Here is a 27,471-nt window from a genome sequence, read left to right as displayed (position 1 = left end):
ACTTTTAATAAGAGGTAAAAGGAACCTGTGAGAGTGGGTGCAAAATTTCATGCAAATCTGTACAGCAAATGATTTTTTTTATACATAAATCAGTCAGTGAGTGGTATTTTTGTGTTTATAATATATTAGATCTAGACTCTAGATTATACTATATAATCTAAGCATTTATTGTAACTTTTACTGTATCTAAGAATTTAAGTATAGAATAGCCTAGATTAATGTTAATGGTGATAATTACTCAATGTATTAATGTCAATGTCGACAATGACTAAATGTATTATGTAATCATCATCTATATTAAGATAATTAACTATATACTATATAATATAGATCTAGATCGATCTACATTTTGTCAATTTTGAATTTTTAAATCTTTGACTTTGACTGACACAGTTACACTAATAACTTACACAGTGATAGTCACACTTTAATATAAATAATACACAGTCACCATAAAATCGAGATATCATTTATAATTTAAGATCGAGATTCTAAATGTAGATCTAGACGTCACATACATCTAGACATTCTAGATCTAAATCTAATAATTCTAATACTAATACTAATCAACTTTAATGAACTCACCAACAACAAAGGCTGAGGCCCTTCAACAAGGCAGAATTTTCGTATCTATCAACTCTGATCAGAACAGTCATTCAGTGATTGACAATCATCAATGTTGAATGTCTCAAGTCCAAGTCAATGAATGTGGTGAATTGAACTTCGAAGACATGCAACTAATGATGTTACTAATGCAAGTGAAGTTACGAGACTGAATATAATTTCAATATTCGAGCCAATATCATGAATATTTCAGAATATCAATATGGATAAATCTAGATCTAGATCTATTAAATGTCGTTAAAAATGAATTTCACACAAAATCGAAATTGAAAATATAGACTAGTTTAAAATCAGAAAACGTAACAGTAAATTTATTAACTAGTCTAGTTTATTTATAATATTATTAATATATAGATTTAATTAAATTTAATAGATCAAGTTGAGTAGTTCTATTCATTATTTCCTGACTTCCTGATCTGTTGTGTAGGTAAACTAAAATGTAAAAAACAATAAATCCAAACAGTAAGTAGACTAGCAGTCAGTGTTTATAAGTGTTGCCAGATTGTTCCGGACAAAAAAATAGTGCACGCTAAATACTTGTGGAAGAAGCAAAAATGTTACCCATTTATCTAGTCAAGATGACACCATAGCTTCTAGATCTCTAGATTTGATAGAGTTTCACTGAAACATTTCTTTTTCACAATGTGTACTTCTTTATCAAATGTCGAAATCCAGTTTACAGTTTCAGACTGTCATTTGTCATTGGTTAATTATAACTAAATGCATGAGCGTAGGACGTAATCATATATATATATTTTTTTTTTTGAAGTAACGTCTGTATCATATAAGATATGATTAATGCTAGGTATCAGATACCAAGAAGAGAAGAAAAATCAGTTTGTACTGTTTCAAGTCAAAACTCTGGCTGTCAAAGGATTATGCACAAAAATAAATAATAATAATAATAAAGTACTAAAAAAAGTACTAAATACTGTGATCAGACGAAATAAAAGCTGAGATGATTAAATTTGGTCATTATTCTGAAACATGACTCACTGTCAAAAGTCGTCCAAAGAGAAGCTGGCTAGAATGTAACGGCATATCTCTTGATATCCTACTAAGAACAGCTGTCGAACGGGAAAAAAACGGAGGGATCTTGTTACGCGAACTATCGCAGCAAACCTACGACATAAATAAGTCAAGGGACAGATGATGATGATGAAATCCAGTTCAACTTCTTTCGATTCGAAAGCTAACGCTAAGAAAATAAAGCATTATATATAGCGCCAGATGAAAAAAAAATCGCGTGAAAGAAAACAAATTATAGGCCCTCTCGTTACTTGTATGCCACATGCTTTTTCATTGTTACGAATTAGGCCTACATACAACGTAAAGGCTTGTTAAAAGCAGTTGGTTAAGAGAAAACTACTATAGTAGATCTAGATAGCCAGTATGTGTAAAAAAAAAAAAAAGGGGGGGGGTGAATTACCTGACGTTGGTATAAGAATGTGAGAGAAATATTCCATAGATAGGCCTTTCATTTATACTAGACACATGCGCACTCATAGGAATAGGCCTACTCGCTTAATAGATCTAGATCTATAATACGTCCTATATATAGAAATAAGACAATGCCGATTTGACAAAGCTTAGGGGGACATGAGGTCACTTACTAAATATAGGCACATTTATTCTGTGGTATTACAATTAGGGTAGCCTACATTTTCTTCATTGCAAGGGTATGCCTACATTTTCTTAAGACTGCTGGAGAAGAATGCCTCAATGGAGTCTTTGCTTTATTTCGCTCACTTTGCGTTGATACGTGAAAACCTTCTTCCAAAGCTATCAGCATTGAATTCTTACTGATTTGAGGTTACCAGGCACAGCTTGCTCAGAGGGGGGACACAAAGGAGAACTAGGCCTTACAAAGGAGGACATGAGAAATTACGGCAGACTAAACTTTAAAAACTAAACTTGCACGGTATTGGATGAAACTTTTCAGCAAATCAAAGGCTGTAGAATTTGATTACATTTAGTAGTGAATTTCCCAGACACATCTTTTCCCTGAAGTAGCCTACATCACCTTGGAATGCAAAATAATTACTTGAACATGTTTTATTTATTTAGTGGCTATGTTCTTTGAAAAATATATATATATAAAAACCTATAGGTTGTTCAAAAAGGAGGTTGTGAAAAAAAAAGTCACTTAATTATTGCTGTCTGTAAGTTTGTACAGATAAGATATGAAGGAATAAACTTTATTGATCTATAGCCTAATTTCCATTTGTGAAAAAAGCCAGACATTTTTTTTTAAGTTTATGCTGATTCTTGCAGGAGAGGACATATCCCCGAAAGGGAGGACATATAGCCTCCTTTTGCCTGACGTCTGTGGTACATAAACTTAGATTTGAAGAGTGAGAACTAAGCTTCGACCCCTTCCTTTTTTTTTTGTTTTGCTACGCCCATGGTTACTTGCCATTAGTCACTTCCTGTAAAAGAAGTCCTTATACTTCTCCCCTGAATAAAGCCAAAGTAAACATTGCCTGAGTGTCTACATTAATCAAGAGATAAACAATTTGATGGCAAAATTCTGGTATGAAATATATATTGTTTATATAATTTTTAACTCTATTTTAATCTATTTCTCAGACGAAGCGACTAATTGAACTAATGAACTTTATTAGTTCCCATTCACGAAAACGAAGATTACGTTTGAAAAGTAGGCCTACAAGCCTGACATTTTTTCCCACTAGTAGGCCTAATATGCCTACTTAGTGCGAATAAATTCTGTCTGATCACCAATGCGCACTGGACTGTTGATCGATGGTATCGGGTTCGAACCCTGCCCTACACTATCTCCTGCTGTCCCGCGGGAACTTTGGAATAGAATAGAATAATCTTCAAACCTGAGTATTTGAAAAGTAAAACAAACATAAAACAAATTAAGCAAAATTGGAAAAAAAAATTTGAGCCTCTCCATGGAGAATCTATTTGTATCTTTTCTTTATGTGGGTGGGACCTAAAGTCGATTAGATCAAACTAACTGCAAGAATGAAATCAGGACACAATTTATTAATTTAAAAAATGAGAGCATTTGTTTATGATTATATGTTTAGTATTAGATGATTACATTAACATTTAAGTCGATTCAAGTTTTTGGATAGCTCGTTTTTTGTTTTGTTTTGTTTTTCAAATGACCATTTGCTCTATGCATTGTGTCATATTTTTCATTTACAGGTATAGGCCCCTACACATAATAAAGCTTGTCTTCGAGTCCGAAGATTAATGAGGAATGCAATATTCACCGTGACTACGCAGCCCTAGCTGCGACCTACATATTTTGCTGCATCCAGGGCAAGTATAACCATTGTCCGCCGGTGGTCGATTTATTTTTTCACCTTCTGCGTCTGTCCTCGGCAGTGGATTTTCATTTGGTCTCAAATGTGTATCCCACGGCCTTTGTGAGTGACCTCCAGCTGTCTCGTTCTGAGGCCGCGTGCAACCATGTGCTCTCAAATCTCTTCTATGTCAGCAAAGGCAAGCAGGCGCGTAAGCTGGTCTTTAAAGCGTTTCCGTGGGCACCTCTGTTACGTTGACCACCTTTAAGCTTACCAAAAAAAAAAAAAAAAGACTGCCTTCGGCATACGTGCCCTGCCCAGCGTAACTGTTGGACCATAAGAAGTCCCTCTATACTGTCCATACCGGCGTTCGCAAAGGACATCGCTGTTTGTTGGCCCATACACTTACAAATAATTAAAGAACCTAGCCGCCTAGCTCATTTTTTTCCACAATCACTAAATCGAGACGTTTTAATATTTACAGTTTATAGATCAGGATCTAGTCACGTGGATCCTTCTAAGTAGTCATAGTAACCAACGCCTTTCTATTCGTCCATCTCTCATACAGCACAATATGGAACATTTACTGTAGTAACAAATTACCTGGCATAGTTGTACACAGCACGCACACTTTAATATGAACTCCACACTTAGAAGAACACAATATTGATCAGATTACTGGCTAATAGAAATAGCTTTTTTTTTCCCGAAAACATATTTTATTAATGAACTCCTTAATTTAATCAACTTTTCATACCGAAGCAGTACCAGTCATTCTATAAAATGCTGTATTTCGTAATTTTGCTGGTAACATAATTATTATTTACAAAACCACCAAAGTAAAAAAGTAGTTCGGGCGTTTGATTAAAGATCGCGTGAGTTGGCTATGCGTCTCATCATTGACTCACACCCGAAATGGTGGTCAACATGATATCAGCCGCACATGTTGTTTGATTTACTGTCGCTACTTGAATCTAACTAGGAGGGTTTAGTTGAACAGCGTTCTTTAATTGTTATTCTTGGCGTCAATAGGCAATGTTATACGATCTAATACTCTGAAAGACACAAAGATAAATAAGGCACATTCCTCGTACCATATGCTAGGACAAATTTGTACAAATACTCCTTCTTCCCTAGTGCTATTAGAGCATGGAATGAGTTGCCTGAGCTAGCCAGGAAAACCAGTGACTTGGCAGAATTTAAGTCATTGGTTAATATGCATGACTGAATGCATGACGCGTAGGACGTAGTCATCTTCTTTTTTTTTTAACGTCTGTATTATATAAGATAAGAAGATAAGATAAAATTTCACGTGTCTAAGTTCGATTATAATAAGCTATGGAGGAGCGGTGACTTAGCGGTAAAGCGCTTGGCTTCTGAACCGGAGGTCCCGGGTACGAATCCTGGGATTTTTTTTAAATTTTTGGATCTTTGGGCGCCTCTGAGTCTACCCTGCTCTAGCCTGACATTAGTTAGGGAAAAATAAAGGCGGTTGGTCATTGTGATGGCCACATGACGCCCTCGTTAACCGTTGGCCACAGTAACAGACGACCTTTACATCATCTTACCTATAGATCACAGGGTCTGAAAGGGGAACTTTACTTTATAATATTAATAAGGCTTGTCTTCGAGTCAGAAGATTAGTGAGGAATGCAGTATTTCCCGTGGCTGCGCAATACTTAAAAAGAACTGCATATAATATGAAAAACAAAAGGAATAATTAAACATGATGAAAGATATTTGAAAATACTTTCTTTGTTCTCCTAGATCTGTGACGTGGCAACGAGCTATTGGTCTAAACTGCCCACAGGCTGCAACGTCGCAAGTCAGTGTTTAGGTCTTCAATAACCATTGGTCCCTGTCTTACGCGTATTCATACGTCAGTCTAGTTTGTGTATACTAAGAGACTTAACTCATTGAGTAGTTTTCATAGCTAATTCAGAAATGCCGATCCATGTTCTAAGAAGGAGCACGCCTTACCACAAGGAAAAGGCTCCCCATACAGTCCTTCGAGAATTCAATTATATTGAATGAGGTAGTTCCGAATCTCTGACCTACTTTATAAAAAAGTCACGTGACTGTGGTCTTATACATGGCAATATCTTCCTATGATAAGATGTAGATCTAGATTTAGTGCTAGCCTAGATCTAGTAGACCTATTAAATAATAAAAAAAAAAAGTGAATTTATTGTAACATACTTTTTAATTACTTAAAGATGTAGAGATCTAGACTATTTTCATGTTTTAAATTACAATGAAATCAAGGTCATTAAACAACACACCCACGTGACTGAGAAGAGATCCGGAACTACCCCATTGGAGAGGCCCGTAAATCACGTCTCTCCCACCCCTCTGACTATTCTTATGCTTTTTAGTTCTTTAATGAAATATTTTTTGGCCCGGGCCGGTTTTTTTTTTTCCTTTTTACATCCCGCAAATCGTTACGTCAACATAATAGTCTATGGGTCTAAACTGCCAACAGGTTGCGACGTCACGGGTCAGTATACATGCCTCCTATAACGATTGATCTCGTTTTGACCCTTATTTTGATCGTGACTCTACAAATACACATTGCGGCTTGAGCTTTTATCTGGCCAGTTCTTACGTGCAATGTCACCGCAATGTAGCCCTTATATGTGCAGTCGAGTGTTAGATTTATCAAAATCTAGACAATTGTTCGTTTATACCAGGGGTTCTCAACCTGTGGGTCGCGACCCCCTTGGGGGTCGATTGACGATTTGCCAGGGGTCGCCTAAGACCATCAAAAATATGGATTGTTTTTGTCTTTTCTTCTATTGCTGTATGTGTGTGTGCGCTGGGGGAGGGGGTGGGGGTGGCGGCAGAGTGGGGGATTGTAAAAAGGTCGCCGAGCATAAAAGGTTGAGAACCGCTGGTTTATACCATGATGCATACAAAGCAACCCAGCTCCAGTGAGCTGACATAATCTAATCCCAGATCACCGGGTAAAGATTTAAAATACAAGTAGATATTGTTTTACACAAGCCTTTCGTTTCTTAAAGAAAAAAAAAAAGCTCTCTCATTCAATTCACAAGACAAATCAGTTTTCGAAGTCAAAGTTTTAATAGCTAAGAACTAATTGACAAATATACAAAATATACACAAGAACGTTTTTGTATTTTTAGACATTATAATTGCCTGCATTTCCAACCATAGAGGACCAGCTTAATTCCGTCCACTTAATCATTACGTCTGGCTTCGTCCACTTAGTAGCTTGCGAGATACCTCACCCCCATGTTGATTTAGTCTTTGGTTAGCATACTATATAGTTCGAGATGCCTTTTTTAAAAAAAAAATAAACTAGAAAATACCTTGTCACACACACAAATATGTACAAACAAAATAGAAAAGACCTTGTCCAAAAAGAACATTACGATACTATGTGTTACAAATGTAGCCATGTACAAATAACAAATTAGATAACATATAACAAAAACATAAAAAGTTCAAATTGATGGTAAAGAAGATTAAGGCGCATAATTTGTTCACGAAAGCTGCATATACTTTTGAAACATATCTCCAATATGTTTGTAAAATATCACTGATTCAATAATTCAATACTCAATCATTTTTTTTATGCCAAAAAAAAACAGTACACCAATTTAATTTGTCGCATTATAAGCTGGTGAGCTCCCAAGAGATAAAAAAAATGAAATTAAAAAAATATATAGGTTATGTATATAGGCCTATTTTTATGTACCGGTAGGTCTAAACTCCAAGATGCTAGACCCATGTTTCACATAGATCTAAATCCAATCCACTATATCAGTAATACTCCAGCTAAGGCCCGAGGGCAATATCAGGCTAGTTTCTTATAAAATAAAATCCATTTCGCCTTAGCACCAATCTTTTATCCCTTGAATATATATATAGGCATAGATTAAAAAAAAAATCCTCTAAATAACAACAACAAAAAAATACCATTGATCTATAAGCAGACGTGAGCAGCGCGTGCATTGGGTCCATTCACACTAACATTAAACGTAACTTTGTTAATGCACAATACTGACACACAAAGCATTTGTGGCTTGACAGGAGCACTCTAGACAGTGCCGGCCTTAGACCACTGCAAACTATGCGGCCGCAGTAGGCCCCGCTAATTGTAAATTATTAAAATAAACCATTACCACTTTTATATAATAACAGGGTTTCCGTGGCCTCCTCATTTTCCAGGACCTCCTGGAAATCTGCTGAAATTGCAAAATATACGAAAAAGTCCTGGAAATCTCCTGAAAACTCATAAAAAATCTGCTAAAAAATGGATAAAATTGTCATTGTGATGTACCAATCCCACGCGCGATAAAAAAAAAAAAAACGCATTGTCAGCTTTCCTTTAGGCCTTATTAAGAAAATCCTAATTTTGACATTATGCTTATCCCCGCCCAGACTGGGCCCCGCGCAATCCGTTTCGCATAGGGCCCCGCAATAGTTAGGACCGGCCCTGACTGTATATATATGTCTCACACAGGCCTAGGTTTAGTAACAGTACAATGTATCATTGAGTAAGCTCATAACTGATTCTAAGTATACAAAAAAAAAAAATAACACTACCATATGCAGCGAACACATTTGGAGGTTAGTAAGAAAAAGATTAACCAGTTACATAGTAAGTAGAAATAAGGGCCACCTGGGAGGCATAGGCACATGATGCAGAATCATGGCATCGAGCTGTGAAAATCGGCGCACAAATAGCTGAAGACAAGAGAAAAGCGCTGGCAGAAGAAAAGCGTCATAGAAAAAAAAAAAGCAAGGCCAATGACTAGCTCCAGCTGGAATAACCTGCCCAGTGTGCAGCCGAACATTCCGGGCTCACGTGGTCTCACCAGCCACATGAGGAGGTACAAAACCCCAGTGCAAAAGTGGTCATCAATAACTATGATGGACGAACTATAAGAAATAAGAGCGATAACAATATAGGTAGTTTTTTTTTGGTGTGAGTGTATATTTAGTTACATACACATACAAACGATCGCAGTGACCTCACAGAAGGCTCTGGCTTACTAATTAATCTTTCTGTCAATACCTCAGACTTTTAATCTCAATGCCTGAACTTCTTGTAATTCTGCCTCAACATCATCATGCTAAAGGGTTTGGGGTTATCCCCTGGTATTATGGTGTATTATACTGGTACCTTTTATATGCTTGCGAGTCGTGGACGTTGAATGCAGAGCTAGAGAGGAGGATCCAAGCAATGGAATTGAGATGCTACAGAAGGATCCTAGGCATCACATTCAAAGACCGCATCACAAACCAAGAAATCAGAGACAGTGTTACTGTAGCGATCGGAGCTCATGATGACCTGCTAACTATTGTAAAAAGACGAAAACTTAAAACCTATGGCCACATTACAAGATCTACGGGGCTCGCAAAGACCTTCCTTCAGGGAACAGTGCCAGGGAAAAGAAGAAGAGGCAGACAGAAAAAGCGATGGGAGGACATTAAAGAATGGACGGGCCTGCCATTGAGAGAGGTTCTAAACAAGGCAAAAAAAAAAGGGAGGAATGGAGAAAGACCCGGTAGACAAGTCTTGCCTGGTGCCCCAATGGTCCAACAGACTAAGGGATAGGTAAAGGTATACTGGTACCTTAATTCTTACTGCTATGTCAAAGATGGAGTGAATTTATAGTTATGTCAGAGAAGAGTTCACGGACGAATTAACAATATCCAAAACATTTTTCAACTTAACATCAAGTGAGGATGTCATCATTATCTTCCGGTCTGAATTGGAATGACTTAGATGATAGTAAACAGTTTAAGCTGAGTCAAGTCTTTATTATCACCCCTTTTAACTACATCGACCTTGACATGTACTGCAAATTATCCATGAATGAATACCCAATCTCTTACTGGGGGCTCAAACTCACTATCCCTGGGTTTGGAAGCCAAGGGTATTACGACTCGGCCACCATGGCCCACTTTTAAAAGCACCACTAAATACCCCACACTACCTATCCCACATCTTCTCCACACACACACACACACACACGAGATATAGGCAAGTGAAAACAACTGGATTCAAGTTTTGTTGTTGGTGGTGGTTTTTTAATTTTATTTGTCCAACAGAGGGGAATAATCCCGTGACCACATTTCTTTGTCACCCATTAAAGTAAAGTGGATCCAAAGAGATTCTGCAATCCATATTTTTTAAAATCCCAATATTTAAACGGATTTGGGATCAATATTCTTTGTTCAGATACATAGCATTAGCCTTCACACCATAATCTAGCAACCAATGAGCTCCTCTTAATTAAGCATCTTCTCTTTTGAAGTAACGTCTGTATTTTATAAGATAAGATAAGATATGATCTAAGAAAAAGATTGAAAGGTAAAATACACACAGATAGTAATAACAATAATAATAATAAAAAGACTACATTGAATTTCTTTTCTCTTAAAAGAAACTCCACCCTGGCAGTACCAGAAAATGAATACTCGCTCGTTTCTAACATAATAATATAATAATAATAATAATAATAATATACAAATTAAATTCCTTCAACCGCCTTAGAACTATATAAACATATACTACAAAAATATTCAATAAAATACATAAATGATACGCTATAAATATTGTGTCTTTTTAATACGACCTATTCACACAGAATATATTGGAAACTAAGCATCTATAAATCTTTACAGAACTATTCAGTTTAACACATTAGTACAGACAGCCTTTCTTTTATGTGAGCTAGAAATGTTAGCATCACATGTTTGAAAGTAGTTTTTCATAAATACTCCAGTAAACGGCTTAGGAGCCAGAAGGATAGACAAAAAATAACATTTCCAGATTATTCAATTACCATTAGTATATCATTTTTTATTTTTTTTTTACATAATAAAAATTAGCTTAGAGTAGATTAATGTGTTTTTTTTTTTTTATTGGAACTATATTATAGCCAAATATCAATTTCACTTTGACTTAATGCTTTGGGTCTTAAACCCTTTAACAGCACTCAATACACTGATGCCGTTTAAAAAAAATGTTATTAAAAATAGGAAATGTATTTTTTAAATAGAAAGCCTTATGGGAGTTTCATAAAAAAAAAAAGTATTCTGGGTTTTTGCCTCATAAACTGTCAAAAGACTTCATCAATCACGATCTATGTAACTTAAAGTCCCTTCAGTCGTGAAGCGACTATGCATTATCTCATAGTAGAATGCCTGGGCATAAGCTATAATTGGAATAATGTCATGTGTAACTAAAACCTATATAGCTCAGATAAATCTAAAAAATGTTCATATAATGTTTAACTAAGCACCAAATCAAACAGTTATTCTTAACACAATCTCACAACCATTGGCCATTCAAATGAATCAGAATACTTCAGGCCTACCCCAGGTCTACCCCATTCAGCCATTAGGTTTAAGCTCCCAAAGCATCCAACAATAAGAGTAACCCAATAGGCAAGCCAAAGTAGTTTTCTACCAGCTAGACAATCTCACAAGTATTATTATTTTTTTTTAAATATATTCCCATTAACTTTCTTCCAGCTAGACAATCTCATAAGTATTATTATTTAAAAAAAAAAAAGAATTCCCATTAACATTTGTACATTTTGAAAACTAAGGGAAAATGTAGATACAGATGTGGTGTATATAATGATAAAGGATATTGTTACTTAAATCTATATTGCCAAATATATATTCAAATTAAAAAAATGTAAATGTGTTAGACTGGTTAATGGAGAGGACAATCAGTACAGTGTTTCACGAATCTTTGGAGAAAAATAAATCTGCATTTTTCAAATTAAATATAATGAGAAATGTACAGAATGATAACAGTATTTTCATCGCACAAGATTGTAGTGTTAATGATGTGACACAAGACTGTAGTGATAGTGATGTGACACAAGATTGTAGTGATAATGATGTGACACAAGATTGTAGTGATAATGATGTGACACAAGATTGTTGTGATAATGATGTGACACAAGAGGTGTTTTTGCCCCTTAGCCACATCATTTCATAAACTAAGGAATTTGATTATTACCTCCCTTATTATTTCTGTAAGCTTTCTATGTAGAGGTCAGGTAAAACTGGAAAGAGTGTATTTATGAATATACTTATAAACTAGCTCAAGAACACTTACAGTGGATGTTAGGTTATGACCAGTGGATGTTAGGTTATGACCAGTGGATTATATTATAAATTGCAGTGGGGTCATCAGGACTGTCATATTATTGGTCCTGAGTTTAAAGCCAGACCCCTGGTGAAGTTCTGGGCTATGACATAATAATTATCATTTCTGAAGGAACTGCCCAAAAAATGTAAACTTTCTAATAGATAAAAATTGTAAACTAAACTAAGAAGAGTCTGATATCAAAATTTAAAGTAACAAACTCATTACCACTCCACTCCCTTCTCTTTTAGTTTGGCATGTACAGCCATCTCCCTGTAAGTTTAAAGTTGACTTTCTTGAATGGCAGATAAGACTAATTTCACAAAATAAAAAAAAAAAGGATTTGTATCACTTTAGTTTTTAACTCTTTAGTACCTGAGCAATCTCTGAACCCATTGAAATAATGAAATACAGGGGAGATTCTGGACATTTTTAATGACATACAGGGGAGATATCTGGACATTTTAAATGACAAACAGGGGAGATATCTGGACATTAACTATAACAGCAATACATTGTTACACAACATAAAAAAACAAACATAAGACAATTGATCACAGACATGTGTGATAAGACTGACTGATCCCGTATCCTCCCACCCAAGAGGTGGCCTGTAACCATAAGTGGCTATTACAAACTGACAAACATTTTCAGAAAAGTTTATTTCAAAAGTAACTAAACCCATTAGCTCCTTCCGCAGTTGAAAACATTTTCCCATTTTTGACTTAAACCATTGTAGAACTTTCTAAAATCCCTTATTCAATATACTTGCTTTAAACTTTTTAAAAAGAAGATTTCTTCTAGTCTCTTTGCAAGCGTGATAACAAATTATTGTGGGGATTACCGCTTCTAATTTTTTTTTTTATCGGAAAGATTTTTATATCTTCAATAATTTTTCAAACGAACAAGCCCATAGCACCAGTGTATAAGTGGGAACATGGGTATTTTCGAAGCTTATTCATATTCTAATGGTATTAAAAGTATATATTTTTTAAAATCTAGACACATTGTTCTATTTTTTAAAGTTGTTTGTTTATATGTATTAGATCTTAAATTTGATTATTTTTTGAAAATAAATATTTTTTTTTAGGATTTTTTAAATTCAGGGTTATCCCTCGTTGCTTAGGGCCTGGGAAGGGTTTTTCTTAACTGGAAATAGGAGCTATTAGGTTAAGACAATAATATATTACCTGCAATGAACAGGAAAGCCAATGAATAAAAAAGAAAAAAAAAAGAAATACACATTTTCGATAAGTTACACAGCTTGATGTGTGCAACAACCAATGTACAAATTTCTTTAAAGAAAAAAAGGGAAACTCAAACATCAAACACATATTTAACATCTAGTAAGTGAAAGGTTCATTCATTTTAAATTCTTCTATGTCCAAAGTCTAGTGTTTTAGTTTATACAGTTTAGTTTATAGATTTCCTTTGAATAACATGGTCATTGAAGACAAGTGGTTTTCAATCTCCCGAGAAATGCTTCCTCTTAAATTTTATATACTCTTGTCCTAAATGCTTTAGTTTTTAGCTGCTAAAAAAAATTTGAAATATGTACTTAAACATTATTTAGTGAGGCAAACTGTAGTCCTTATGTATTAACTCTTAACACTATTACAATTATTGTTGAATTATTAGTTAATAATTGTGACGGAACAGGAAACAAAATAAAAATTTACAATCACGGTTGCCTATTTCCAAGAGATTGAGAACCAGTGTCTAATAGAAAACTAAAGTTAAGCCCAAATTGAACAAGGGGAAGCCCCAAAAGATAGAGCAGTCCTGATGTGGTGGGCTTACATTTGATTTCCAAAAAGGACAGCCCACATTCCAGCAGTCAGCAAACAAAATAGCTGAGAATACCTGATCAAGCATTGTGCTGAACACACAATCACTGATCATCTCTACTATCACATGTACTCTAGACAAGTAAGTCCTTGGAGATTTGATCAGTAATAGCAGAGAATATCTGATCAATTGTGATGATCACAAAATGTAATCATCACTAGTTCAATCGACTTCCCATGTTCTCTAGACAAGTACGTCCTTGGAGATTAAATCTGCCATTGTTTTCTTCAGAAAAAATCTGGCTTTAAGTAAACCATTAAACCAAGAACAACTATTTAACTGTCAACCTGCCACCCATCAGAAACCTTGTGAAAACCATGTTCCAAGGCCATGTAAGGAAATGACCACAGAGTGCTTATGGCTCATTGAGCCTAAAGTGGGGCAGTAAGAAACTGTGTTGAAATGACGCAGAATTTATTGCCACTTAAAGGCACTCCATATTTATCACTAGATGTTTCCCTACTCCAGTTTAATTTTTAACCCCAGATTTGTCAATTTCTGAGCTTAAAGGCAAGTACTTCTTAAATTCATGCTACAACACATCAGTTAGTTTCAACAATAAAAAGCAAAAAGTTACTCCTTCTATTGTCCAAAGGAGTGTTACAAATAGTTCAAGTTTTTTTCTCACATTCATGAAGGCAATTATCTAAGTCTTCAGCAGTAAATTGATATTCAGGACCTGTAATTAAATAAATAATAATAATAAATAAGTCTTTTTAGAATCTATATTTTCAGTCACATTTTGGGGGGGGGGGGGGGGGGGGTTCTTAAGTGAGGTCTCTTTAAGAAAACTCTAGAAAAACATACTTATAAAAATCTTTTTTTTTTTAACCCTGATAGCTATTATCGAAATGGGGGGGGGGGGGGGGTATGGTGACTAAGTGGTAAAGCACTGGGCTTCAAAACCATAGAATTTCACGTTCGAATCCAGGTGAAGATGTGAAGACTGGTAGTTTGAATTTTTAGGACACCCCTGAGTCCACCCAACTCTAAAGGGGTAACTGACATTAGTTGGGGAAAGAAAAGGCTGTTGGCCATTGCAATGACACATGATACCTTTGTTAAGCATGGGCCATAGAAACAGATGACATTTACATCCTCTTTTATTTATGACTTCAACCTACAAGATTCCATTTCATTCCTGGTTAAAGGGGGTTTAGGGTTAAACTGGAGTGTTAAGAAAACAAAAAATGAAAACCTAATACAAGGCTCTATAAGGCTAGAATGACACATGATTTGAGTGAAGCAGCAACACACTATATCCATGTTGAGAACACATTTTGACGATGTTACAAAAAACAAGTATCAACAAATGTCCCCCACATAGAGCAAGAAATTTAGTTCAAGCAATTTTGAAACTGGTAGCATTATTATTATAGCTTTTATATAGCGCTACTTTCATGCTTATAGCAAGCTCAGAGCGCTTTGGTCCAATCTCATTTGTGGACCAGTGGGGGGTATCTAGGAGTTTGTTTTCCGTGCTGCCTGTAGGCGCTCAGTAAACGCAACTCTGCCCGAGTCGGGTGTCGAACCTAGAGCCCCCTGCTAGGTAGCCAAGTCAAGCCAAGTTCAAGCGCACTTAGCCTCTCGACCACGCTTCCCACAAAGAGCAAAGATCCAGAAGTTATTGCTTAAAATTTTGCTGAATCTTATCTTTTTTATCTCCAGTGGCTGCTTACTGCATAATAAAATTGCGTCAATTACTTGTTGAATACTACCACCTCAGAGAAGCTTCCATGTGTTTTTGTATTTGCGCTATTTTTTTTTGTTTTGGAAGCGAGACAGCTAATGAGCAGGTCTGGGGTGTACCATGTGGTAATGTCCATTGAGTTAACATCACTGATCTATCAAAAAGATTGGGGGGGGGGGGGGAGGAGGAACTCTCTGACAGTGATATGTTAATCTGGTACCAGCATTACTCATGAGGCAATATTGTACACTTTAACTTAACCATATGGAAAAGGTTGCCCCAAAAGCATTGCTCCCTTCCCTCTCCATAAAGCTGCTGAATTCAAAGGAACAGCAGAGATAGATCATACAGTTTGGAGTCAGCTGGCATGTAGGGCTACAAATAGCCTATGGGTCAACAGTTCCTGAAGCCTTTCCAATGTTTTGGTTTAGCCACAGGACTGTGAAGGTTTTCAATCTACACTGGCTAAATAGTTACAAAACTGGCTAAATTGTAAAAAACTCATATCCACATTCTACATCATATAACAGTAAAGTAAAATAAAGTTCCCCTTTTAGACTTGGGGTCTATAGGGCAGATGATGTCATCTGTTTCTGTGGCCTACAGTTAACAAGGGTGTCGTGTGACCAGCAAAACGACCAAATGCCTTTACTTTCCCCAATTAATGTCAGGTACCTCAGGTACTCAGAGGCGCCCGAAGATTCCGAAAAAAAAATCTTCACCAGGTTTTGAAACCCAGACCCGGTTCGGAAGCCAAGTGCTTTACCGCTCAGCTTTAGCGAGGACTAGCATATTATCTTTAAATTCATCTTCTTTAGTCCAGAATATTGTAGAACTAAAGAGCCATGGTTACAAGACTAAATATAAAAAAGAAATTTCTATATAATTACTATACTAGGGAAAAAAACAACAAAGTACCTTTAGAAATACGAATTTTTTTTAATAACTGTATAATCTCCTCCAATCCAAGGTTGTCATTTATTTCTCTATAAGCCTGCAACTGAGGACTGTTTAAATCTTTCTCTGAAATATAGTTAGTCAAAAAAATAAACAAAAGTTGTCAATGGTATAAGTAGAAACCCTGCACATGTATTTCACTGCCTAAATTTGTGACATATGCCCTCATAATTTGATATGATAATGACTGACAAACAAATAATTTTAGTGGTCCAGCTTCCTAAATAATTCAAGAAAACTTGTCAGTAAGGGTACATCTGATAGAGAAAGCTGCACTTTATTTTCAGCCAGTCTTTGAAAATAAAAATACTAAGGCTTGTCTTGGGAGTCCAAAGATGAAGGAGGAATGCAGTACTTAACGGAGCTATGCACTCATCAGTTAGTTCTCTATTTGCTGTCTATTCCTATCTTCCTCAGTACTTAACGGAGCTATGCACTCATCAGTTAGTTCTCTATTTGCTGTCTATTCCTATCTTCGACAGTAGATTTCTTTATGGTTTCTAAAAAATACACAACTGCTTATACTTAAAATGATATACACGTTATGAGCTTGAATAGACACAGAAGCTTGTTACAAAACTTGTATAAACTCACTCTGTCTGTCTGGTAAAAAGTTTGTACATGTTATTTTCTCGGATCAAGCAGAAATTTTGCCCAATTATTTCTTTTACATGCCAACCAAGAATCAATAAAAAAAAATTAACCAATTAGTTAATTAACTATTGGTAATTAATTATTTTGTTAGGTATCTAGAACAAGGGAAAAAAATTATACTTGATTGATAAGGTGGTATAAGTTGAATTAGTCCCCTTTATTGTTTGTAGAAAGAAAAGTTTGTAAATAACTATAAAACCTATTTCCATAAGCAGCTCTCTGGCACAGTGGTTAACATATTGGCTTGAGGAGGCCTTAGCCCTCGAGTTTGAATTCAGGTCACTAACTTTTTTTTATAAATACATTTAAAAAGCCATCAACTAAATACTCCCTTCTCTCTCTCCCTACCCCTTTCCAACTGGTCCAGACAAGTGAAAGGATCATCATTGGCCTCCTTCAGTCGTAGGACGACTATGGTTCATCTCGCACACTTCCTCCTGTGGCTGTGGAGCCCTATTTTGGAGAGACACTCCTGTCCACAAATATCGCAGGTTAAGGTGGCTTTTGCTTCGGTGGTAGAGGAGCTGGCCATTTTTCGCATTGTCCGTTTTTCTTCCAGGGCTGAGGCCCATGTTCTTTCCCTAGCTATAGCTTTCTTGGTCACTGCCTCTCTCCACCTGGTGCGGTCTAGAGCTATGTCTTCCCAATGGTCAGTATTGATGTGCACTGATTTGAGGTCCCGTTTTATTACATCTATGTAACGGAGGTTGGGGAATGAAATTGCGCTATACAAAAACAATTGTTAAAAACATTTTTAATCATACAGATATTGTTAGTCGAGATTTATTACAAATTTATTGACAAGACTGATCCAAACTAACTGATACAACTACACTTAATATAAGCTTTTTTTTTTTTTAAAAGTTTCTTTTTTTGTATTTTGCTTGTAATTGTAAGTCTCATAAAACAGAAATCTTGAACTTATCAAGCAAAAAGATTGATTACTGTTGAAATTACAAAGGAAAAGAGGCCAACTATTTACTATTGGAATTATAAAGGGGAAAAGGCCTATTATTTACTGTTGAAACAATGAAGGGAAAGAGACCTATTATTTAAGTTGCAATTTTTAAAGTACCAGTGCTAATAATAAAATACAAAAATAATGTGTTCTCTTAAATAACCAATGCATGATTATTAATAATTAGAATAATACAAGTTTCCTTACCTATTTGCGACTCTAAACTTCTTGATGGAGTGTTTCTCTCACTAGAGGCTGTAGACGAAGGAACATATTTCTGCTGATAAAAAATGTATACGTTTTTCATTAGTCTTACAATTTTATTCAAAATCAACAAGCCCCTATTACAATAAAATCTGCTAAATTATTTAATTAACTAATACAACATGACAAAAAAAAAAATGTCCACTAAAGTTACAAATGAATGTAATGTCAAAAAGGCATGAACAAAAATATTATGGATTTTCTTATAAATAAGATTGTTACTACTTATACAGTTCCACTCCCACTCATGTAAATTAGACTTATACAGACCATTGGGTTAAACTCCCATTCATGTTAATTAGAGGCTAAAATGTTTTTTACTTCAGGTAACCCCATTCACTGCTCTAATGAAAATGGCATTATGAAAGAAAGAGTACTTATATGGGTATTCTATTAGGCAATATTTGTATATATGCAGTTCAGGCTTTAATCTTTTATGTATATTTGCTACTGTATATTTTAGTCTTCTGTCTCTACGTTGAGTGACTGTACCAATGGTGTTACTGTAGTCATATGTTAGTATTCAAAAGGGATAAACTTCACATCTTTATTTTACACTTATAAATATTTTACACATTTAAATCTTGTATAACTTCTTCCATTCCAGGAAGTGGGCACCAGCTGGGAAGAGGCTGCAGACATTACTGGAGAGCTATTGGAGACAGCTACCACCCGATGCACAGAAAGGCGTTGGAGTAAAATTAAATTATGGCTTATATATAGCGCTACTTTCATGCTTATAGCATGCGCAGAGCAATATGGACTAATCTCATTGTGGACCAGTGGGGGTATCTAGGAAAAGGTTTTTCCGTGCTACCTTTAGGCGCTCAGTAAACACAACTCAGCCTGAGTTGGGTGTCGAACCTCGAGCCCCTTCATAGGTAGCCAAGTCAAGCCAAGTTCAAGCGCACTTAGCCTCTCGACCATCTAAGTAAGTCTTCCATTCTGACTGTTAAGTTCACTCTTGTCATGGCTTCAGGAATGATTGCCAGACCAAGAGAGTAAGAATTTCTAATTGGGGATTTTGTGATGACTTTTGTCCACTCTTTTAGATTGCAGTCCTCTGCATAAGTGAATAGTATGATGTCAAAGGTCCTTCTACTCTTCAGAGGGATTCTTATTTTATGAATGTATATTTTTTAAATGTGGGAAAAAATCTGTTTCACAAAACCAATTTAGCTCTAGTAAAATATTTTATGTTGAAAAAAAAAAAAAAATTTCCCTTTTAAATATATAATAATTATATAATAATAAAATATATATAATATAATATGTATAATATATAATAATTAAAAAATCACTTTCCATTAATAAATTTTATGAAAAATTAAAAGGGCAAACTCTAGTGTTTTGCTTTTAACATTATTTCACTTTTATCCCTAAGTGACGATCAGAAAAACAGTGATAACTAACCTGTCTGGACATTTTCAAGTTCGCCAAACTTTTTAGATTTGACATCTGGGGCTCCGGATCTGACAACTGCTTCATGTCCGTTGACTGAGAAAATGCTTTTGAAGATTGAGCCAATTCTTGGCTCTTGACAATGTTAAGACCGGCAGTAAAATAGTCAAAACTTCGGTTGGAAGTCTCCTCTTCGTGCATCGTGGACAAGTTATTTGGTGCTGCAGCCTCCTCCATTGGTGTCTCTTGGTTGTAAGTCTGAGATATCTTCTGAATGTAAAGGCATGAAGGGTTCAGCTTTGCATGTTCTGTATATGGATCATCGCTTGGCTCCCAGCTGCTAAATCTTTTGCCACAAGAATAGCACTGTAAACTATCTTTATGGCCTGAAAAATTGTTTTTAAAAATTAGCAGAAGATGAAACTCTACTTAATCTGTATACACACATACCAACTAAAAAAAAAAAGTTTGACTTTTTGAGTTATAATGTTAAATTTGGTTAACTTTTTTTTTTTTTTTAAATCAAAGCATTTTTTTGTTTAAGTAATGAAACATATGTACTATTAGTTCTTAAAATTCAAGCTTTAATTTTATTAAAAGAATGAAGATTTAACAAAATAATATTTTTCTTTAGGAAAAAGACACACTTTATTTTCATTGATATAACAAATACAACCACCCAATCAGGGACAAATGCAGGTAAGCATGTATACACACACACAAAAATTAGCATAGTGAAACAAAAACAGCTATAATTGCAGTTCCTACTAGAAAATCCAACACACTTTAATCCAAAATACTCTTTAATTCAGCGTGGTGTCGATATAAATTCATGTAAATAATATATATTGTAGTAAATATATTTTTAGAAAAGTAGGTTGACTTAATTTAGTACAGTACAGTATAGTACAGTAAAAAAGCTAAAATGATATGTATTGTATTTTTAGATAAATAAAAATAGATAAATAATTAGAAAAAACAATGTTACTTTCTTGTCTATTGCTTATTTTATCCATTTTAACATCTAAGAGAATATCTCATTCCATCATAAATAGAATTTTCTTCAAACATACTGTAACTCTTTGAAGTAAACTAACCTTTGGTAATCCGACGTTTTCTGTAATCCGACACCCCTCCAGTCCCGTAACCATTGGACTATTAAAAGTTAATTGTACTTAGTTTCAAATTTAATATATATTTATGAAAATTGCATTTAAGGGATAAATATAGCCCTAAGAATAATTGAAATATTATGCACATGTATTCAATGATGATGATTTAAAGGTCAATGTGTTAACAAAACTAGAAGCCACTGAAGCAAGTACTATATAAGTTCATATCTGAAAGTTTGAAAATTGCCAACTGAAATGTACTTGCCATTCAAAGTGCTGCCAAGTTTGTAGCATTTTGTTTTAAAACGGAATAGCTTCACTTGTTAACATACTGATATAGCAGTTAAAAAATGAAAGAATATAGTTAAGTTTAAAAATGGATGCAACACATAAACACATAAGTAAGAAAGAGAAGCATTTATGCTAAAAGGAATACGGTCCTGGCGAGTCATTTCACAGTTGAAAGTGTCTAGACTTATAAACAGAAAATTCTGAAAAAACAGACAGTGCAATGACAATCATGACTGGAAAAGACATGCCTGCACTGATGAATTACTTCATTATTTCCTTGATTGTGAAGGTGTCACTTAGCGGTCTGTTCTGTGAAAACCCCAAGAACCGGCTAAAAAAACTCAACAAACTTGAGCCTTCAAAAAATGGTTTCAACTATCAATTAAAAAACTTTATTGGTACCATCATTATAACAATGGGTTATAAAAAGATGAGTGCTTATGTAATCACTGCTAGTTGGAGTGCAGTTGGTGATGAGTGAAAACAGGGACATGGATTTCAGTGTTATCATTGCTGTTGATTTTGTATCACACGCCAATGTCTAACCAGTCCATGTTATGCGGATTGTCTTGGCCTGCCCCATGAGATGAGGGTCTCTTGGTTTAACAACTACAAACCTGTCAACATTTACAACTATAAAACTGCAGTGTATCCTGTTAGGCCAAATGAAAGATTAGCAAAAAGCAACATTGAGTTCATATCAGGCAGTTAAAAAAAAGACAAGGCAAAGAATTACTATGTTGTTCTGAGAAAAAAGGTAGAGTTAATCCCCTTACTTGATGCTTCAGCAGAAGGGAAACTATTAAAGTCAAAGTTACATTGAAATGTTATGAATGTGGACAAATATTCCTTAATCGGTTTATAAATAAGACAGTATAAAAACACTATTTACAAATCGACAGCTGCGCTGGGTGGGACACCAATCCCACATGGGGAATGAGTGCATGTCAAAGACAATCTTTTTTGGCAAGCTTATAGGAGGATGGAGTAACAGAGGTGACCCCTGAATGGGCTTAAAAACAACATCTCAGGCACCATTTTGCCCTTAAAGGCATAGAGGAAAGAAGTCAGCAGCTGAAAGCTTCTGAAAGAGATGTCTGGACAGCTCTTGCAAAGATCGCAGGCCTAAAGAAAAGCCCTTGTTAAAGATAGGAAGACAAAAAGAAAACTTAAATAGACCCCTGCAGCCAATGGCTTTGTCTGTATCAAATGTGACCAAATATGCAGGTCAAAAATGGGTTTGCATAGTCAAGTGAAATACTGCACATATCCTTAATCTTAATAATAGAAGACAATGCCTGATTATTAATATATTTTGTTTGCGACATGAAGAAAACAGCTAAAAATCTACAGCATATAAATCTGATTTTCCAACCATCAAATACAGTGTAACATGGGCAGTTTAGCGAATATGAAGAACCAATATCATTCCCGGTGCCATAGAACATATTAACAAGGATATCAACTAGAATTGCAAGTAATTATAATATCTCATCTTATCAAATACAGACATTATTAAAAAAAGAAGATGATTACGCCCTACATGTGTTCCTCGGTCAATCTAGTCATGCATGTTAATCAATGACTTAAATTCTGTCAAGTCATTGGTTTTCCTGGCTAACTCAGGCAACCTATTCCACACTCTAATAGCACATTTGTAGAAATTTGTCCTAGCATATGGAACAAGAAATGTGCTTTATCTTTGTGTCTTTCTGATAACGCTATATGACACAGTGTGTTTACTATCTCAGCATCTGAAATATCCTACAGCGGGCATTCATTAACTGCTTTCGTAAAGATTGCTTAGTGGTTCACTAGGAGTAAAGCGGGTCAGATTTCAACACAACAAAAGTGGGTCAAAGTTTAACAATGACAGATGGGGATACAACAAAAGTGTGTCAAAGTTTAACACTGACAGATGGAGATACAACAAAAGTGGGTCAAAGTTTAACACTGACAGATGGGGATACAACAAAAGTGGGTCAAAGTTTAACACTGACAGATGGAGATACAACAAAAGTGGGTCAAAGTTTAACATTGACAGATGGAGATACAACAAAAGTGGGTCAAAGTTTAACACTGATTGATTTAGACATAAAAAACTTTAAACATGCTGGTTAAAACAGGTGTTCTAGTTACTAACATAGGCTTGATAATTGAATTGGCAGACCTTGCTTGATAGCTTTTTAATGAAGTGGGTTTAAAATGTACCAGTACCAAGATGATGGAGAGGGTACTAACCTGTATAGAAAAGACCTGCATCGGCAAACTTGTTTTTCTTACTAATAATATGTGGTGGAGCATCTTTATACGTGTCCAGCCTATTGAGAACATTACTCATGTCTTTCTTTTCATCTTTCATTTTAAGTCTGGAAGTCAAAGCAAACATGAATATAATAGATATACAAAGTAAAAAAAAAAAAAAAGTTAAGTAGCATTAAAGTCCCATAAGGCTATAGGCAGCAAAGTATAGTTGTTTTATAAGTTTGTTTTACGAGTTTTTGCTATCCCATCAAACATGAAGATTGATACATCTTAGCTAAAACCGCCTGTAGGATGGCAGAGTTTGAACTCAGTACCATGGTAATAATGGTCTTTAAGTGGATATCACTCTACCGGGCATCCACCCCCAGTTCAACCCAATCTGCCACACAGATTATTTTAGAGGGGCCATAAGGCAACCACAATAATCAATCACTTGTACTTTGCCCAAACATTAAAAAAAAAAGCTGATAACAAATGAACTCAGAAACTTCCTTAAATATTTAGAAAAAAAATTTCAGCTTTCAATAGACTTCATCTCAAAACCAGATTATTGAGTTTAATGACAAGTATTCTGCGACAAAGGCAACTTCTCATATATGTGTAATGAACCACAACCTTAACTGGCAAACAGGACACTCTTTCTGATGGAATGAATACTTGATAGGACAGTTTTCATTCTTTCATTAACAATTACATATATATCATTTTGCTTAACACTGGTAATGCCCCAGTATGTCTAATCTCTCTGGTCAGTAAGCATAATTCATCCACCAGGGATAGTTGTTTTTATCTGTACTAGTTGCAATATTTAAGAAGGCTTTGCTTTTGCTATAAAAAAGAATAGGACAGAAGAAAAAAACGAATGGTTTTTGTCAATGATATGCTATGTAAAGAAAGAAAAAAAAAATTGCCCATAACTCTTGTTAGGAAGACATTTTTATGTAAAAATATAACCAGGCATTACGTTCTTTTTCCCTCAAATATCTAACAACATTTTACAGACATTAATCTTTAATCTCACCCCATCATTTGTGGCCTCGTGCCTGGAATCGGTATGTTCAGATGATTCACTTTTCCTCGCACAAATGGACACTCAGGATAATGTCTGCGGTGTTCACCCTCGACAGTATCTTCACGATCCCAACCTCGAAGGGTGTTCAAACAAAACACACACTTCACTTTGTCTCCTGGACCAACAAAAATAAATCCATCTCTGGCCAAATCTACCGGATTGACATAATACTCTTCTAGCCAATGGTTAACAAATGTCTCTAGCCGCTTCTTCTCACTGTAATATATTTCAGTATTCCTTGATGGGTTACGCTCTGGTGGAGTTTCGTCTTGTGGCTCAAAATAGTAGCCGTAGGGTGGTCGCCGTACATAGGCTTGCTCATATTCTATTTCCATACCTCCATCCGCAGTTTCATGAGCCCCTGTTATCACCTGAATAGGGACTAAAGGCTGCCCATTATTCTCTTCTGTATAGAGCGGTATTCTCTCTTCATCTGGTGGAATATCATAGCCTTCGTCGTTGGCTCTATTCCTTCCTCCATTAATCATCTCCTTTAAGACAATCCAGTAAACAAACGTGTGGTTATTTAGTTAACAGCATTTCCTGGAAGGAGAGACAAATTTACATATTATTAAGAAATTACAATATTTTTCAACAGCACGAGCCAAGACCAAGTGCCTACAGACAATTGCATGGAAATTTTGGACAATCAATATTCTTAAACTGCATTGTGCTACTGAATTTACAAAGGTTAATGTTTTTGCTAGCAGTTGAGAATATGCTGATATATATATATAATATGATAGAGAAAGAAAAAGAAAGCTGACCTATACACTAGCCCTCAAACAGATGGATTCACAAGTCTAAACTGTGGCAAAGTTTGCTGATCTGGAATCAGCTTGTTTAGACAGCAGATTCTGACACATATTAACGAGAAACCAATAATAATTCATCTGAATGCATAGCTATACTCTTTTGAGGCTGAGGGAGGCAAAATAATATATAAATACATATGTACACAATATATATATATATATATATATATATATTATATATATATATATATATTATATATATATATATATATATATATATATATATATATATATATATATATATATATATATATATATATATATATATATATATATATATACAGTGCTTTTTTTGTAAAATAATAGGTGCCAGTACTCAGTGATTAGGTACCAGTACTCAGTAGTTGATTGCCTAACTTTTAACTACTAAAAATTAATAATATACACATTAAAATTTACCGGAGCATACACAAAAAAGGCCCTGTATATATTTATATATACACACACACACAAAAATAAGATGTTCACTAGTTTACAAAGGCTAATTCTTCTGCTAGAATTTAACAATATACTGTAGAGAGAATTTGAGCCTATCAAGCCCTCACACAAATGGAGTTTGATGATGATGATGAACAACAGACTGTGATACTTAGACTTACTTAGACTTAGATCCTCCTGCCCCGTTCAGCACATTGGGCCGCAAGCTGTCTCCATAAAGATCTGTCATTGGCAATGTCTGAAGCCTCCTCCCACCTGGTGTCCACTGTTCTGAGGTCCTCCATGAAGGTGTGTCGCCAAGTAATACGAGGACGTCCCTGTTTGCGCTTTCCTCATATTGGCTTCCATGTTATCGCAACTCTTGGTGTGCATAGTTCATTTTGACGTAGAACATGTCCCACAAACCTCATGCGAGGCTCTGTCACAACCTCACAAAGTGTTCGACTCCCAGTTCGGCATAGGATTTCCTTATTTGAGACTCGATCTGTGTAACTGACTCCCAAAATCCATCTCAGCCATCCACATTTAGTCTTTTCTCAATTTTGACAGATGTCTTCCATGTCTCACATGCATATGTAGCAGTTGGAATGACGATTGTGTTGAGAAAGTGTATTTTTGTCTCGAGTCCAATGGCTTGGCTAGTTCAAATAGGCTGCAACCTTCGGAAAATGCTCCCTGCCTTTCCTATTCGGCACGCTACATCATGGTAGGCATCTCCATCATTTGTTATGATGCTGCCAAGGTACGTGAACTTGTCCAGCTCTTCAAGCTTTGACTTGCCAAGTCTGAGGGGGCACCCTTTGCCTTATATCCCACTCGCATAATTTTAGTCTTATCCAAGTTTATGCGGGGACCAATTTTGGATGCCTCTCTGTCTAGGCTCTACGTCATTTCTTGAATGCATTTATTTGTAGCCCTGAGTAGTGTAACATCATCAGCAAAGTCCAAGTCCGTCAATCAGAGTTGTTCACACCATGGAATACCAAAGGCAGTCTGGTTCATTGCTCTCCTCATTATGTAGTCGATGGCTAGGAGGAAAAGGAAGGGAGATAAGATGCACACATAATGTGATACATCTTATATTATGAATTACAGAAGTTCCTTCTAAAGAGAAGATAATTATGTCCTACAGGTATCCATGTGTTAATCCTGTCATACAATTTAATTATTAAACTCTGTCAAGTCGTGGGTTTTCCAGGTTGATTCAAACAACTCATTCGATGCTCTGATGACACAAAAAATGAGATGCTTATAAATGTTTCTAGTTAGCAACGACTGCTTCAGGAGATTCACTTTCAGCAATCAGTAGGTCCTGATAAACAATAATTTGTATTCCAAGTCAGATTAAAATAATGCATCACAGCTAACTCGTTCTCAAATTTTCCATACTTTTATCTTTTCTTCACATTACTTAATCAACTTCATTTTTTTTTGGATATATACAGAACATAAATTTAGAACAGCTATGACAAGGTAAAAGTACACTTCAAAGCTCTTTATATATATATACCGGGTATATATATATATATATATGTGCCAGTGTACAAACCCAGCTTTAATTATATCAATCCTTTAAAAATTTGGACCTCACCTATATATCGAGCAAAGAATTTAAACTATTTTTCTATGTTAGACTTTTTTTTTTTGGTCACTAAAATAAACTTGAC

At 35.4% G+C, this 27,471-nt stretch overlaps 2 protein-coding genes across 9 annotated transcripts in view; both read right to left on the bottom strand.

Moving 5' to 3' along the window:
• Positions 1-4,744, bottom strand: part of LOC106078363 (uncharacterized) — a 32,817-nt gene extending 28,073 nt beyond the window's left edge. The window contains exons 1-2 of one of the 5 annotated variants that reach the window (XM_056033121.1): positions 2,054-2,071; positions 586-721 (exon numbers count right to left, since the gene is read on the bottom strand). Coding sequence is in view for 2 of the 5 variants with exons in the window: in XM_056033116.1 (XP_055889091.1) it covers positions 2,054-2,105 (52 nt within the window). In the remaining 3 variants the exon portion in view is untranslated. Of the gene's footprint in view, positions 1-585; positions 1,119-1,620; positions 1,786-2,053; positions 2,131-4,505 lie in introns of those variants that run through there. The other 4 variants (XM_056033118.1, XM_056033116.1, XM_056033122.1 and 1 more) reach the window with 4 other exon arrangements.
• Positions 4,745-7,212: 2,468 nt separating this feature from the next.
• LOC106072394 (baculoviral IAP repeat-containing protein 3-like) overlaps positions 7,213-27,471 on the bottom strand; it is a 29,178-nt gene continuing 8,919 nt past the window's right edge. For 2 of the 4 annotated variants that reach the window (XM_056031868.1, XM_056031867.1), the window contains 6 exons: positions 24,501-25,094; positions 23,456-23,583; positions 19,824-20,197; positions 18,354-18,426; positions 16,496-16,600; positions 7,213-14,566 (listed from right to left, as the gene is read on the bottom strand). In XM_056031868.1, the coding sequence (XP_055887843.1) occupies positions 14,499-14,566; positions 16,496-16,600; positions 18,354-18,426; positions 19,824-20,197; positions 23,456-23,583; positions 24,501-25,039 (1,287 nt within the window). In that variant the 5' untranslated portion in view covers positions 25,040-25,094 and the 3' untranslated portion in view covers positions 7,213-14,498. Of the gene's footprint in view, positions 14,567-16,495; positions 16,601-18,353; positions 18,427-19,823; positions 20,198-23,455; positions 23,584-24,500; positions 25,095-25,318; positions 25,338-27,471 lie in introns of those variants that run through there. The other 2 variants (XM_056031869.1, XM_056031870.1) reach the window with 2 other exon arrangements.

Source organism: Biomphalaria glabrata, chromosome 6, assembly GCF_947242115.1.
Source record: "Biomphalaria glabrata chromosome 6, xgBioGlab47.1, whole genome shotgun sequence".
NCBI lineage: Eukaryota > Metazoa > Mollusca > Gastropoda > Planorbidae > Biomphalaria > Biomphalaria glabrata.
The sequence above is the reverse complement of the archived record's forward strand: the minus strand, read 5'-3'. Positions and strand labels throughout refer to the sequence as shown.